The sequence below is a fragment of the Ursus americanus genome, chromosome 17, assembly GCF_024610735.1.
Source record: "Ursus americanus isolate L20-20 chromosome 17, mUrsAme1.1.p, whole genome shotgun sequence".
In the NCBI taxonomy this organism is placed as follows: domain Eukaryota; kingdom Metazoa; phylum Chordata; class Mammalia; order Carnivora; family Ursidae; genus Ursus; species Ursus americanus.
This window is the reverse complement of record NC_142143.1, coordinates 23,649,548-23,665,622: the sequence shown is the minus strand read 5'-3', so window position 1 is coordinate 23,665,622 and position 16,075 is coordinate 23,649,548. Positions and strand designations below refer to the sequence as shown.

At 35.2% G+C, this 16,075-nt stretch overlaps 1 protein-coding gene across 1 annotated transcript in view; it reads left to right on the top strand.

The window, feature by feature from the left end:
• Positions 1 to 16,075, top strand: part of CFAP54 (cilia and flagella associated protein 54) — a 287,356-nt gene that overhangs the window by 71,693 nt on the left and 199,588 nt on the right. The window contains exon 20 of the mRNA XM_045779838.2: positions 12,922 to 13,098. Coding sequence (XP_045635794.2) covers positions 12,922 to 13,098 — 177 coding nt within the window. The remainder of the gene's footprint in view (positions 1 to 12,921; positions 13,099 to 16,075) is intronic.

The following is a 16,075-nucleotide window of genomic DNA, read 5'->3' as shown; positions in this document are numbered from 1 at the left end:
AGAATATTTGTGACAGCAGAGATTTGTACAGGGCTAGATTTTTACAAATGAAAGTGGGGTTAAAAGTTCCTAATAAAAATGGGGTGCAGATTGAGTAGTGAGGAAAGTGATACCTTCAGGTATTCAAAGACTAGGTGAGCATGGGGATGTCAAGAGACTGGACATGTCTGTGAGGTCAGGGACCAGAAAATCAGAGTCTGAGAGAACTGGAAGGATAGGTGTTTGAGGTTAGAAAGCAGGATATTGGAATTTAAGATTTCTGATATGTAGCACTTTCTGATCATCTGTCCATTACTTCATTCATCCAACAAATGTTTTTGAGTACTTATGATCCATTCAGCAAATATTTATTGTACATGGATTGTGTACCTGGTATTATGCTGAGTAGAGGGGATAGAAACAAACAAACAAAAATCCTTTATTCAACAAATATTGATGGATTGCCTTTTTTTTTTTTGTGGTCCCTGTCTTCAAGATAAATCCAGTTGGTGGGAACGTAGACAATTAAGTAGGTAATTGTGGGTCACTGTCATAGATACTTTAACTGCAAGAATGCCGGGGGAATTCAGCAGAAGAGTTCCTAACCCAACAGTGGATAATATATAGAAACTTCCAGAAATGGAACCATGAGGTTGAATACTGATAGAGAGGCAGGTGTAGCTAGAGAAAGAGGAAGACAAAGGATGAAAAGGACTTTATAGGGAGAGAAAACATGACAAAGTTCCTGGAGCTAGAAGGGTCATAGAGTTCTTGTGGTCCTATAGGTCATTCAGTGTCATAGAGGCACAGATGAAATGACAAAGGGGAGAGGGGGCTGTTGAGAGAAGAGGGTAAGAAGTGAGACCAGAGAGGAAGTCTGAGGATTTGGGTGGACAGATGCTATTAATGTTCAAGGTTGGGAAGTCTGTCCTGGCAGTATTATGGAAGAACCTTATTATAATTGAATTTCAGCATTTGAATGAAGGAGTTTGATGATGGTGTTGGACAGCCTCAGCTGACAAGGCCAAGTGGTGCCTGATCTTTGTTGGAAGACTTTGGGTGTCTTCAGATCCATTTTCTCAAGAGATGCTTCTGTGGCCGCTTGCTACTGTGTAGTGCTTGGAGGATACTAATTCTTCAGTCCTATTTCTATGTCAAATAAAACTTACCTTTCTTTTTTAGAACTGCTTCTCTCAGGAGTAATCTTGTGGGCTCTCAGAGCCTGGAGAGAATAAAACCTCTGGGATTTTCCTTTTTGTTTTATTATGACTTAGTCTGGTCCTTATACTGTCGTCATATGCTCATTCCTGTTAGGCCTTTATCTTCCTACCTGACAGTGGGGGACACACTGGAGATGTGAGAAGACTGCAGTTTTTACATTTTTTCCCTGTGTGTCTTTTTCTTCTATTTCTTAAAGAAACTATTTTAACTTAAGAAAAATTGTAATTATAATGTCCTCTTAGGATAGACTCATGAGATGCATTTAGGGGGTCTATTTTTTATAAGGGGTCCCCCACAAGGATTTTCACCAACTAGGAATATTTATTTAGAAGTCCTGAAACCTTCTATAGCCACCTCTGCTCCTCAGCAGTTTTTTATCCAAGTGTTAAGGCTTAATGATCAGTCCTTAGGGTACTCTCGTAAACAATGATGTTATGGCTCAAATAATTGCCAAACTTTCTTTCTTTAAAGAAGACAAATAAATTTCTTTCCCCTGGCAATCATTTTCTACTGGGGTATGTTACAGAATGTTTTACATTATCATGATCTTGTAATAAAATTATCCCCAAATCAGTAACTGATGCATCACCTGATACCATAAAAAGGTTTAAAAAGCCTGGGTCTTTTCAGAACTCTTAAATAATTCATACCCTGTTTTACTTTTTCAAAAGTTTCCTGACCTTGTGGAGCTGTATAATCTCATCAGGCGTCTGTTTTATTCCTAATCAGTTAAAAGTGGACCAACTTGTTGCCAGGACTGAGGTACAAACCTTTGATAATGGCTTGTTAGCTTTCTAAATGAAATGACTGGGCTTCAAAAAAAAATTTTTTTTAAATTATGGGGACTTTATCCCTATCTTGCTGTCTTGGTATTGGACTTCTGGAAGTCCACGTTGGCTTTTTATACAATATACCGCAGATTTACTTTAATGGATTGCACCTGGCACTAGTATCAGATGTTCCTGATCTACTTTTGATCAAATAGAGCACTGGTTGTGTGGCTCTTAGTCCACTTCAGAGTCTGCCAGCCAGACATTCAGTCTCTGTGCAGATGGTATTTATTATTGGAAGAGGCAGAAATATTCCTCAATCCAAGGTAAGTGTTACAAGGGCAGGGTTGTATACTGTTGTTTTCTGTCCAGCACCTATTTCCCCTTCCAAATGTCACCTTTTAGGGAATTCCTCCTTCCCTTTTAGATGTAGTTGGGTGGGACTTTTCAGGGTCTTTCTTCTCTGCTGGCCAGTCAGAGGACTAGCCATGTGAGCAAGGCCAATTGGGGGCTCCCTCTTTAGAATCAAATCTTGAGTAGAGGGGTAAAAACACTAAAGTTAGTTGACATTCATTCTTTCCAATGCTTGTATACTGATCAGACTATTAATGGTTGTGTTCTGTAGACCCTCCTACCTCTTTTGACCTGCTGTGGTCGGCCTGGTTTTCCTATTGCTCCTGGTTCAAAGAACCCCAACTCATGCATCTAGTTTTCTCCTAATTCTAATTGTTGGAGCCTAAACAAATTGGTAGTTGAGATGACTTTAGCAGTTCCAAAATCCAGTCATATTGCTTCAGCTCTAAGCAAAGGAGCATTATGAATTAGCAGATTATTTTTCATAATTGACACAATCTAATTTTATGGTAGTATTTTGGAACCGGAACTAATGAAGAAGCCCAGACCACTCCAAGTTCTAATAACTCCTGGCTTTACTATGTCCCAAATTTATACCTTCATGTCTCTTAAATACCACTCTATTAACCAGGTTAGCAGTACTTGGATTACTAAGTATAATTATTTTTCCTATATTATAGCATTTTAGTCAAATCAGCTCTATTTGCTTTGAGGGAAGTATATATGTGAATCATTTTTTTCCAGAGATCTTATCATCTCTTTTTAATTGTTCTATGCTGAAGTCTTCCTCATTAAGAACAAACCCTTTCTGATTCTGACCCCCTCCCATGAGGTCATGTTTTGACCCTTTAGATTTCAAAGTACTGACAAGATTTTAGCTAATTTCCATTTCAGGTTTTAAGGGTATTTCATTGGAAACCATCCAGGTTTCCTTTCCATGCTTCTTTTTAATTTAGCTTTGTATTAATAAGACAAAATACATAGTGGTTAGGAGAATAGGGTTTTGGATTAGCATTTTGGTTTTACCACTGACTAACTATATGACCAAGGTCCAGTTACTTATGCTCTCTTAAGTTTTAATTTCTTCATATGTAAAATAGGAGTTCTTGGAAGATTCAAGGAAATGATGCTTATAAAATGTTTAGCATTTGGCACAGAATAAGCAGCCAATAAATGTTAGCCATTATTATTATTATTATTATTACTACTTCATCTTTCACTTTAAGCTTTCTGGACATTTTTTTTTTTTAAAGATTTTATTTATTTATTTGGCAGAGAGAGAGACAGCCAGCGAGAGGGGGAACACAAGCAGGGGGAGTGGGAGAGGAAGAAGCAGGCTCCCAGTGGAGCAGTGAGCCCAATGTGGGGCTCGATCCCAGAACGCTGGGATCATGCCCCGAGCCGAAGGCAGATGCTTAATGACTGAGCCACCCAGGCGCCTCATGGAACATTCTGTTTTATCATATCAGAACTATTTTTTTGGTGCTCTAGATATATTTTCATCTATCAAACTATACATTTCTTTTTGTGTTTTCTCTTAGATTGTATTTTATAAATTGTATATTTTATTCTCAGCAATCAAAAATTATTCCTTGCCAGGATTCTTGGATATGACTTAACTTACTTTTCATCTTCTTCTGACATGTACATAATAGTGCTAAGAATCCAGAATATACCTCAGGAGGTCTACGAGATAAGTAGTAAATATGGCACTCTATCATTCCAGTCTTATGATAGTTTTTTATGGATAGTTGTTAATCATGACCTTGAAGATTGCATTACATCTTTCCCTAAGTGTTTTGCTGCACTGTGGATGTTAAGGTGTTGTCAAATGTATTTAATGTCAATCTGTCCTCATAAGCACTGAGTAACTTCTAAAAAGAGGCAGGTTTGTTTCTCTAATGGAAACTATAAGCAGAGAGATTTACATTCAGACAGTAGTACTTTGGACTTCAGTACTGTTGTTTTCTGGCAATAAAACAATATGTTTTGGTGGACACATTAGGTAACGTGTTAGACATATTATAGGCAACAATGATGTCCATATTGATAACACTTTCTCTTTAAAAAAAAAGATTTTATTTATTTATTTATTTATTTGAAAGAGAGCGCACAAGCGGGGGAGGAGCAGAGGAAGAGGGACAAGCACACTCTGCGGGTAGCATGGAGCCTGATTCAGGGCTCAGTCTCACGACCCTGAGATCATGACCTGAGCTGAAATCAAGAGTTGGCTGTTTAACCAACTGAGCCAGCCAGGCACCCCACACTTTCTCTTTTCACAGTTGAATAGAGCTAGTTTCATGGGAATTTCTCTTTCTTGAGTTTTTGAGACTAATTTTCTGGTGGTATTTCCTTCTTTTGTTTGATGAACTCCCTTTAAAAAGCCCTAATCACTTTCTTTTTAAAAAATTGATATATGATTAACATATAACATTATATTAATATCAGGTACATAATGTAATGATTTGATATTTGTATGCTAAATGATCACCACAATAAATCTTATTAACTTATTTATCTGTCATCAGTTACAAAATTTTTTTTCTTGTGATGAAAACTTTTCAGATTTACTCTTTAGGAATTTTCAAATAAGCAATACAATATTATTAACTATAGTCACTAGGCTGTACATTCTATCCCATGACATATTCATTTTATATCTGGAAATTTGTACCTTTTGACCCTCTTCACCTGTTTTGCCCCACCTCCCACCCCCAACCTCTGGCAACCACCAATCTGTTCTCTGTATCTATCTACTTGTTTTTTTTTTTAGATTCCACATACGCATGACATCATATGGTATTTGTCTTTCTCTGACTTATTTCACTTAACATAATGCCCTCAGGGTCCATCCTTGTTGTCAGAAATGCAAGATTTCATCATCGAACTTTACATCAAAAACCAGGGATGTACTGTATGGTGACTAACATAATATAATAAAAAAACATTAAAAAAATGGCAAGATTTCATTCTTTACCTATAGTTGGATAATATTCATATAGATATGAATTATATATTCATATATATATGAATTGTATATTCACATATGTATATGAATTGCATATTCATATATATGACATGTCTAGGCTATTGTAAATAATGCTGCAATGAACATGGGGTTACAGATACTTTTTCTAATTAGTGTACTAATCACTTTCTTATATAAATGGAATGCTTTTAGCAGCTCAATGATTTGGCTCACTAAGTTAGGATTTTCTTTTTTTTTTTTTTTTTAAATATTTTATTTATTTATTCAACAGAGATAGAGACAGCCAGCGAGAGAGGGAACACAAGCAGGGGAGAGGAAGAAACAGGCTCGTAGCGGAGGAGCCCGATGTGGGGCTCGATCCCATGACGCCGGGATCACGCCCTGAGCCGAAGGCAGACGCTTAACCGCTGTGCCACCCAGGCGCCCCTAAGTTAGGATTTTCTAACTAGTATTAGGTTTTACCTTGAGTCCTATTTTTATAAAATTTATCTGATTTACATAAGTCAAGGTCTGAGTTTTAGACTTTTGTTACCTTTCATTTAAAAATTTAGTACTTTTATTAATCTATTTCAAATTGGGCCATGAAACCTGAATTAGGGAGTTAAAATTAATGAAGACCCAATCAGAACATTTTATTTATTTATTTAATTTCCAATAAGAATATTTTAAACATACTGTCTTAAAATGCATTCTAGATTATCCTCGTCTGTCATTATTTCATGTCTTTCATTCAGAACACATTTATTGAACCTAAAGAGATAAAGTACTGTCCTTGCCAAGACGCTCATTGTTTAGAGTGTGGACAGTCACTACACAGATCATGTTGTGTAATACATGCTAAAATAAAGAGTGGAAAATGAAGAGACTAGGTACCTAAATGTGTGGGACTTCTCTTGGGAGGATTCAGAGATGATGTTTGAATGGATCTTGAAGCACAGAAAAGGAGGTAAAACCCTCCAGGAAGAGGAAGTTCCATGGGAAAAGCTCTGACGCATGACAAGCATAGCTTCTCAGGGAATGAATGACTTTTTTTTTTTTTAATGGTTTTGGAGGTTAGGTTGGCTAGGCAGTAGCTATGGGAGAACAAAAGAGTAGAGGGAGATAAGGCTAGAAAGTATAATTGTGATCAGAATACAAAGGCTGTAGAGGAGTTTGCGCTGTAACAAGTATAGGAGGAACCACTGAAGGGCTAGAAGACGAGGTTGAGGAGACTAGAGACTGAGAAAAAGGGTAAGAGGCTGATTAACTCATCTTAGTGCTTCCCAGTTCCTACTATACTTCAAAATTACCCTCAACAGTCGTTAATAATACAGATGCTCAAGCCCCACCCCTGGAGATTTTTACTAAATAGGTTCAGAGTGGGGATGGACTATCTTAATTTTTAAACAAGTTCCATAGATGATACTGATCAACAGCCAGGTTTGAGAAATATCTGTGTGATAGCCCCTGGCAGAAAGCAGGAAGTTTTTAAAAAATCCATCTGTTTATGGATATGCAGAAAGAAGCTGCTAGAGTCAAGTCAGAAGATGCTAGTGTCTGACTATCGCTGGAGCGTGAACTGCTGAGGCAAATTTTGGGAGTAAGTATAGAAAGCCCAAGGCAGTTGGCCAGTGAGTTGAGATGGGGTCAGAGGCAGTCTGTATTAATATTAGGGCCAGCAAACCAATGCTGCTGGTGCATTTTATAGGCTGCACACGTAATCTAGAGGAAGGAAATTTTCAAGGCGTTTTCCCCTTCCCTTGTGTTGCATGATTTTTCCTTAGGCTGACTTCACCTGTTCTTATGCAGCCTAAAATATCTTGGTCTCCAGTCTGTGACGCAAATGAAGTCACATTAACATTTAATGTTCAAAATATAATAGCTTTCATCTACCTTCTGTTCAAGTAGGAATTTCTTAAAAATTTTCCACAGTTATTTGGCGAATCTAATTACCTTTTCTGCTCAGGCTTCTTCCTCATTTCGATTCTGGCCTCTTATCAAGCTCCTACCTGTTGTTGCCTTTCAAGGGAACCCTTTTCTGTGGGCGTATCTGTCTTCTCAGGGAGCCAATTCTGGTCTTTATCTATGGTAGAGGTTAGAAAGGTGAATGAGCCTCTGCCCAGCCCTGTGCTTGTTGTGTCCTCTGGGTTGAATAAGCACTGCCGAAGCCTTGACTCAGTGTTTTATGACACGACTTCTTCAACATCTTTCTTTCCATCCATTTTCTCCATTTTTTTTCTCAGTTTGGTTGAATGAGTGAAAAAGTGGAGATGATAAAGGATAACAGATGCCATCCTATGCTCCTTCATTGAATCATTCATTCAATGATTCAAGTTATTCTGAGCACCATGTGTGTCTATAAATTAGCTTTTGAGTCTAAACAGCTAAGGTCTTTGGCATGTAGGCTTTAGAAACATGGTTACTGTATAATACATCCTTTCTCACATGAAGGAACGATTGTCCTATGCAGATGGCTAAGATTTTTGAACTATTAATGCCAAAAAAAAAAAAAAAAAAATTCAAGGTCTCCTGGCACAGAACAAGCAGAATTTAAAAACCATTTATTATTATAGATAAATTTTAATCACAGCTAATGATTTTAGACCTTAATGTCAACCATTTTCTATAAAAATAAAAATGAGTTAATTCTGATCTCAATTTAGGTCAATCTTTATTTTAGAAAAAAATGTATGATACTACAGTTTTATAATCTACACTCCCACAGCGAACTGGTTTACTCACTCAACTTTAAATATCACTTTGATGCAAATGACTCATGGAAAGTCTTACCCTTTCTTTTGAGCCCAAGTCCAGATTTCCAAATGGAAGCTTTGAACTTAGCATGTCTTCTGCAGAGGAAAGAGCACAGGTTTTTGTAAGAGAGTGAAATGTATTTGAAATTTGGTAGACAGACATTTGTCTTCTCATTTTCAGGATTTCTTTTCTTAAATTTATTAAATTGGCTAGAACTTCCAGAATAAAAAGGAATAGTGGCATTGTGTCTCCTTCTGGATTTTATTGATCATTCTCTTAGTGCTTCACTATTAGCCATAATTTTGACTATTGGCTAAAATTAATATTTTTCTCATGCTAAAGAAAGAACTTTCCTCTATTGAGGGTTGCCACTCCCTCCCTCCAGCTTTACTGAGGCATAATGGGCAAATAAAATTGAAATATATTTTGACTGTACAACATGATGATTTGGTATATGTATAAAGTAGTCTCCTCTTAGCTGTGGTTTAGCTTTCTGAGGTTTCAGTTATCTGAAGTCAACCACAGTCTGGAAGCAGATGATTTTCCTTCTGACATATCATCAGAAGGTCAGTAGTGGCCTAATGCTCCATCACAGTGCCAATATCATTCCCCTCACTTCATCTTGTCATGTAGACATTTTATCTTCTTACATCATCACAAGAAGAGGGTGAGTGCAGTACAATAAGATATTTTGAGAGATCACATTCACATAACTTTTATTACAATATATTGTTATAATTGTTCTATATTATTATTAGCTATTGTTAATCCCTTACTAATTTCTAAATTAAATTTTATCATAGGTTTGTGTGTATGAGAAAAAACATAGTATATGTAGGTGCTTAATACTGTCTGTGGCTTCAGGCATCTTGGAATGTATGCCTGTGGATAAGCAGGAACTACTGTACATTATGAAATAATTACCACAAGCAGCTCAATTAACATATTTATCACATCATATAGTTACCTTAAAGAATTTTTTAATTTAAATTCAATTTAATTAACATATAGGGTATTATTAGTTTCAGAGGTAGAATTTAGTGATTCATCAGTTGCATATAACACCCAGTGCTCATTACATCAAGTGCCCTCCTTAATGCCTGTCACTCAGTTACCCCATCCCCCCACCAACCACCCTTCCAGCAGCCCTCAGGTTGTTTCCTGTAGTTAACAGTCTCTTATGGTTTGTCTCCCTCTCTGATTTTGTCTTATTTTATTTTTCCTTTCCTTCTCCTGTGTTCATTTTGTTTCTCAAATTCCTCATATGAGTGAAATCATATATTTGTCTTTATCTGACCAACTTATTTCGCTTAGTGTAATACCCTGTAGTTCCATCCATGTCATTGCAAAAGGCAAGATTTCATTCTTTTTGGTGGCTGAGTAAGTTACTTTTTTTTTTTTTTTTGAGCGAGAACACTTAAGATCCGTTTTTTAGCAAATTGCAAGTACACTATTATTAAGTGTAGTCACCATGCTGTACAATAGATCTTCAGAACTTTATAACTGGAAGTTTGTGCCCCTTGATCAAGATCTCCCCATTCCCCTCCCCAACCACTTACCCTTGGCAATCACCATTCTTTCTGTTTCTATCAGTTCTACTTTTATTTTTTTTTAGATTACACATATACACCATACCATACAGTATTTCTCTTTCTCCATCTGGCTCATTTCACTTAGCATAATGTCCTCATGGTTATATATATTGTCCCAAATGGCAGGGTTTCCTTCTTTTCTAAGGCTGAATAATATTCCATTGTATCTGTGTGACACATTTTCTTTTTTCGTCTATCAGTAGACACTTAGATTGTTTTCATATCTTGGCTGTTGTGAATAATGCTGCAATGAACATAGGAGTGCAGATATCTCTTTGAGATAATGATTTCATTTCCTTTGGATAAATACCCATGAGTGGGATTCCTGGATCATATGATAGTTCTATTTTTAATTTTTTGAGGAACCTTCATACTGTTTATCTTACTGGTTGTACCAGTTCACAGCCTTACTAACATCGTACAAGTGTTCTGTTTTCTCCACGTCCTCACCAACATTTGTTATCATTTGTCTTTTTGATAATAGACATCCTAACAGGTGTGAGGTGATACCCCATGGTGGTTTTGATTTGCATTTCCCTGATGATTAGTGATGTTGATCATCTTTTCATGTACCATTTGAATGTCTTTTTTAGAAAATGTCTATTCAGGTTTTTTGCCCATTTTTAAATCATTTGATTGGTCGCTATTGAGTTAAGAGTTACTTAGATATTTTGGATATCAAGCCCTTATTGAATGTATGGCTTACAAATATTTCCTCTAATTCCATAGGTTGCCTTTTTATTTTGTAGATTGTTTCCTATGCCGTGCAGAAGCTTTTTAGCTTATTTATTTTTGTTTTTGTTGCGTATACTTCTGCTGTAGGATCCAAAAAATTGTTGCCAAAACCAATGTCAAGGAGCTTTTCCTTTATGCTTTTTTCTAGTTTTATAGTTTCAGATCTTATGTTTAAGTCTCTAATGCATTTTGAGTTGATTTTTGTGTACAGTAAGATAAGGGTCTGATTTCATTCTTTTGAATATGGATATCCACTTTTCCCAACACCATTTATTGAAGAGACTATCCTTTCCTCATTGTATATTCTTGGCGACTTTGTAAAAAATTAGCTGACCATATTTCTGGGCTCTCTGTTCTATTCCATTGGTCTTTCTTCCCTTCTTTTCTTCCTCTTTTTTTCTTTCTTTCTTTTCTTCCTCCCTCGCTCCCTCCCTCTCTCTCCCTTTCCTTCTTTTCTTCCTCCCTCCTTCCCTCTCTCTCCCTTTTTTCTTTTCTTTTCTTTCTTTCCCTTCCTTTTTTTTTTTTTTTTTTTTGAGTGAGAATACTTAAGATCTGTTTCTTAGCAAATTTCAAGTACCCTAATTTTGGGCTTAGTTTTTTGTTCTTTTTCTAGTTCTCTTAAGGTGTAAAGTTAAATTGTTTATTTCAGATCTTTATTTTTAAAAAAAAAGGATTTATTTATTTTTATTTGAAAGAGAGAGAGTGAGTAGGCAGAGGGGTTGAGGCAGTGGGAGAGAAAGTCTTAAGCAGACTCCGTGCTCACAGAGCTTGCAGAGGGGCTCAATTTTACAACCTGAGCAGAAACCAAGAGTTGGACACTTAACTGACTGTGCCACGCAGGCACCCCAGATCTTTCTTTTTTCTTAATGTAAGCATTTACACTATAAACTTCCTACTTAGAACTGCTTTTGCTGCATCCCATAGGGTTTGGTATGTTGTGTTCCCATTTTCATTTGTCTTAAGATTTTTTTGATTTCCCTTCTTACCTCTTGTTTTAAAAAAAATTAGTAATGAATGTTTAAGAAGTTCGATTTTTTTTTTTTTTGGCCATTTAGCCTGTAATCATATTTTTTTCCTCATTTGATTTATAGATAAATTAAATTATATTCATAGACTTCCTAATATTAAATTATCCATGTATTCTTGGGAGACAGAGAATATAATTACAGTATGTTATTCCTTTAATATATTGCTAGATTCAATGTATTAGTATTTTATTTAGAATGTTTGCATTTATATTTGTAAGAGGATTGCTCTATGTTTTTAAGTGCAGTCATTTTTCAAGTTTTCTTATGATAACTTGTAAAATTATTTGAGAAGCTGTCTTCATAGTTAGAAAATTTTTAAATGGCATGGGAATTATCAGTTCCTTGAGATTTGAAATTTTTAAAAAATGAGATCAGTTGAGCCTGACATTGTTGTGAGAAGAAATAAGACTACTACTGGTATATGTGACTTATGAAATGGCTATTATTGAAAGTTTCTTACTATCAGCAAGTAGAAATAACTTATTTTACTTATTCTGTGAACCTGAAAGAAAGGCAATCTGCATTTCAAAAGGTGACACGTTGAAGAACAACACACAAAACAAAAAAATTTTTAGATATCTTTCTCAGTTTATTCTATCATTATCCTGCATTTAAGTTTTCTGCTTCTTGAATTAGCTTGCTGATTTTGTATTTTCATCCCTAAATGGCCAATGATGTTGTGCATCTTTTTTGTACTTCTTGGCTATTTTTACATCTTTTTTGGAGAAATGTGTATTCAAACCCTTTGTCCATTTTTACTGGGATTATTTGTCTTTATTATTGACTTGTAACAGTTCTTTATATATTTTGAATATGAGTCCCTTCTCAGATACATTATTTGCAGGTATTTTCTCTCATTCTGTTGGTTGTCTTTTTACTTTCTTGATGTTATCATTTGAAATTTTTAATTTTGATGAAGTTCAATTTATCTACTTGTGTGTGTGTGTGTGTTTCTTCTGGTGTCATATCTAAGAAACCATTGCCTACCCCAAAGTTATGAAGATTTACTTATATGTTTCCTCTTAAGAATTTTATAATTTTGGCCCTTACATTGGGTCTGTAATTCATTTGGGGTTAATATTTGTATGTAGTGTGATGTAGGGGTACAACTTTATTACTTTTGCATGTGGAGATCTAATTGTCCTAGTACCATTTGTTGGAAAGGCTATTTTTTCTCTATTACCCATTTAATTTTAATCTTTACATGGATTTTTGCTTTGGAGCTCTATTAAATAGTCTTTGCCTTTTAATTTAATTTAAAAGATAAGTTTAACCCATTTACATGCATTATTATTGTGCATATATTTAGACTTTCTTTGGAAGTATTCAGATCTTCTGACTTATTTAGTAGCTATTTATTTACTTTTGTAAAATCATTCGATGCTTGAAATATGTGTAACACTGAGGCTCAAAAAGCTACATATAGCAAGATAATGTTGTTTAACATTATCAGAATTCTACAAATATAAATGCAGTTCAAATCTTGAAATGTATTTTTCTGTGTTCACACTTTATTACAGGAAGCATATTCTTTAATTGAGAAGACTGAAGCAGAACAAAATACCCTATATTCATATCAAAAATATGTGGAAAGTTCAAAAAGAAAGAAAAGCAGAATCCCTCCCCCACCTATCCTGCTATCCCGAACTTACTGTTCTGTGACATTGAAACCTGCTCCATTTATTTCAGATGTTAAGGTATGTTGCCCGTTATGATCTTTATTTCAGGCAAAACAACATGAGTACTTTTATGACTATCATGATTGATACTTTTCTTGCTCTTAGGACTCAAATAGTCTGAACGTTGGGATTAGTATTGTAATGTCTTAACTATACTTCGTTTCTTCATGACCTTTCCCTTTGTGCTATTTTCCTTTATGCTCTATATAGCTTTGCTATACCCAATATATAGTAAGGAGAAACAGTAGAGAAACTTTTGTCTCTTAAATATCTTCGTCACCGTGCAGAGTCCTATGCTGACATCCTAGTGTGTTCAAGATGGAGAAGGTCTCGGCTGAACTGGAATAAGGCATTTGAAGAGCATAGAAGTTACTCTCAGAGCCAGTGATGGAGATGAGGCAATTGGGGGATAACAAAGTTAGATGTTCTTCCCAGAGTTCTTCCAAGTAAATGGGGATTATTTAATGCAAACAAATGACAATTCCAACCATATTATATATCATAATTCTTTATGTATTTATTGAAGAATGAACTTTTTCTCCCATCCCTGATGCTTTGGAACTTGGCCTAAATGTGACTCTCACTTGAGATTTAGTGTCCTCACAAACATTCCGCTTGATTTATATTTTAAATATTAAATTTCCTCTTTTGGATGATCAACAACATGCTCTTTGATGTAGTATAAAAAAGTTTTATCTTTGTCTTTAAGATATTCTGCTTTAACTTCCATCAACTTGTATCGTGGAAAGGGCACAGGCTTTAAAGTCAGACAGATATCGGTTTAAAATTCCAGCTCCACCAATTACTAGCAGTATGACCTTAGAAAATCTAAATATACTTTTTGAAGTGGTGGTAGTATTGTTTTATTTGTAAAATATGTTTACTGTGAAAATTAAATGAGATAATATATAATATTCCTGGCGTATTAGTTGATGTCCCTCCATATCTTATATTAAACATGCGTAGTAAAGTTTGCTTAAAACAATTAACATTGGTATAGAGTGTGATTACATTATTTCATGATTTTTTTTTCATAAATTTTGTCCAGTGAACATTATTATCTCTTACCTGTCCAGTTCTGTGCGAGGTAATTGAGATATAAAAATAAACACAAAGTTTGATTCCATTCTTTGAGGAGCTTCAGACTAATGGGATATGGACATCAGTGAGAAGTAATACCACCTTTATAATATTTTGTAATTGGAGAAATAGAAGTAACATTCATCTTACACCCCAGCTGTGCTGTCATAAATGCATTATTGCAACTGCTAGCATTTTTAAAGTTCAGCTTTGGATTTTTTTGAATCTATTTAAGAATGAGGATTTGCTGATTTTGAAAATTCAGTACGGAACTAAGACTGGATGCCTTACCAAGAGTTTTTCTTTGTTTTTACTCAAATGTTTTGGTTTATTTAACCAAAAAAATTTTTTTTTCGTATTTCAAATTAGTGACTAGTTTATCTTATTTCATAATGCTTACAAATAGGAAGATATAAGTATTCCATATCTGACCTATAGTGGTAGGACCTGTCACTTAGCACATTATATGAAGTTTGTGTATCGTATACATAGTAGAGTTGTGTGCTCCAGGAAATTTTTACCTTCGGTTACATACTCATCAACACTAGATGGTGCTGTGGGCTTAAATAAGTTTTCTGGTTAGAGGGTTCAGCCATCTTTTGTTTTATCAAAATCTCTTGTTATAACATTTGTTTCATTAAAACCTGTTTTAATAGTTGAAAATGCTGAGTTATTAATAAACTTTTACTTCTAAAGTTAGTGGTGGTTTGTTCATGGTGTCTTTACTCTTATACAGATTCTAATTACACATTGCTCCTTATAGTTACACAAACTAAGATGTCTTCATTTGTGGGACAAAATAGAAACATAAATCCTGCTTCTAAAACTGCTTTTAGAGAGAATTTTACCCTTCAAATTCTGTTTTATATAGAGAGCTTAACTTAGAGAAAATAATAATTTAAGCCATATAGCACAATCTTTCTGCCTTTTTTCCCCTCTATGTAAAATGATACTCTTTTTTCATGGAAAGTTAGTTTTTACATTTCTTCTGAAATTCATCTGATTTTTTCCCCCTCTTGGCTTCCGGCTTTCGAGTTCCTTCAGTGCTGTGTCTCTAGTTGTTGGAGTTCTACCTTTGTCAAGTGCTCCTTATTTACCTGAGCAGTTTTCCTTCTGGACACAAAGATTTGGACACCTGTACCAGAAACTCTAATTCATTGAAGCTAGGCAGGCTTGGGTATATGTAATTTTAAAAAATGGTTGGTTCTGTGAAAACGGTATTTTGAAAAGTGACTCTGCACAGTCAGGGTTGAGAACTAGTCATGCAGACAGGATACCATTAGGATTTTTCTGTTGACCAGGAGGAAGAAATACCTAAGCTAAGCTAAGCTATAAGAGGCAGTCTTTTCTAAGAGACAATTACTTTTTCCCTTCTTTCCAGTTTTCCTTATCATTTAGGTGTTGAGATTTTGGGAGGTGGAGCTTCTGGGGAAAAGGGAATGACACAATGATGACAACCTACCCAACCCCAACCTCAGGACTGTGGCTCCTTCATAATGCTATTCCCTAGGTATCGACTTGCTCCCTTTTCCCCTACAATGAGAGTAGTTCATTCCAATGAGCAATCTCCATTATTTCAACATTTTGGGCAGAAGAACCAATTCTAACTACTTAATTAAGTTTAAGTTTGATTGTTCCTGTAGAATTTGCATTTTGCTTTTGGTTTCTATAGTTAAGAATTATCAAATATCATGCTACTATCTGATCTTGGGCAAATTATTGAACATTTCTGTGTCTCCATTTCTCATAAAGCAAAATGACTACAGTAATCCCATTTCATAGGGATGTTGCAAATATTAGAAAGTTTATGTAAATTTCCTAACAATACTTAACATGAAAGAAACTGCCCAGTTAATGGTAGTTAAAATAATTAATAGTGAATAATAATCTCTGTAGTCCCAGGTAAATAAGCCTT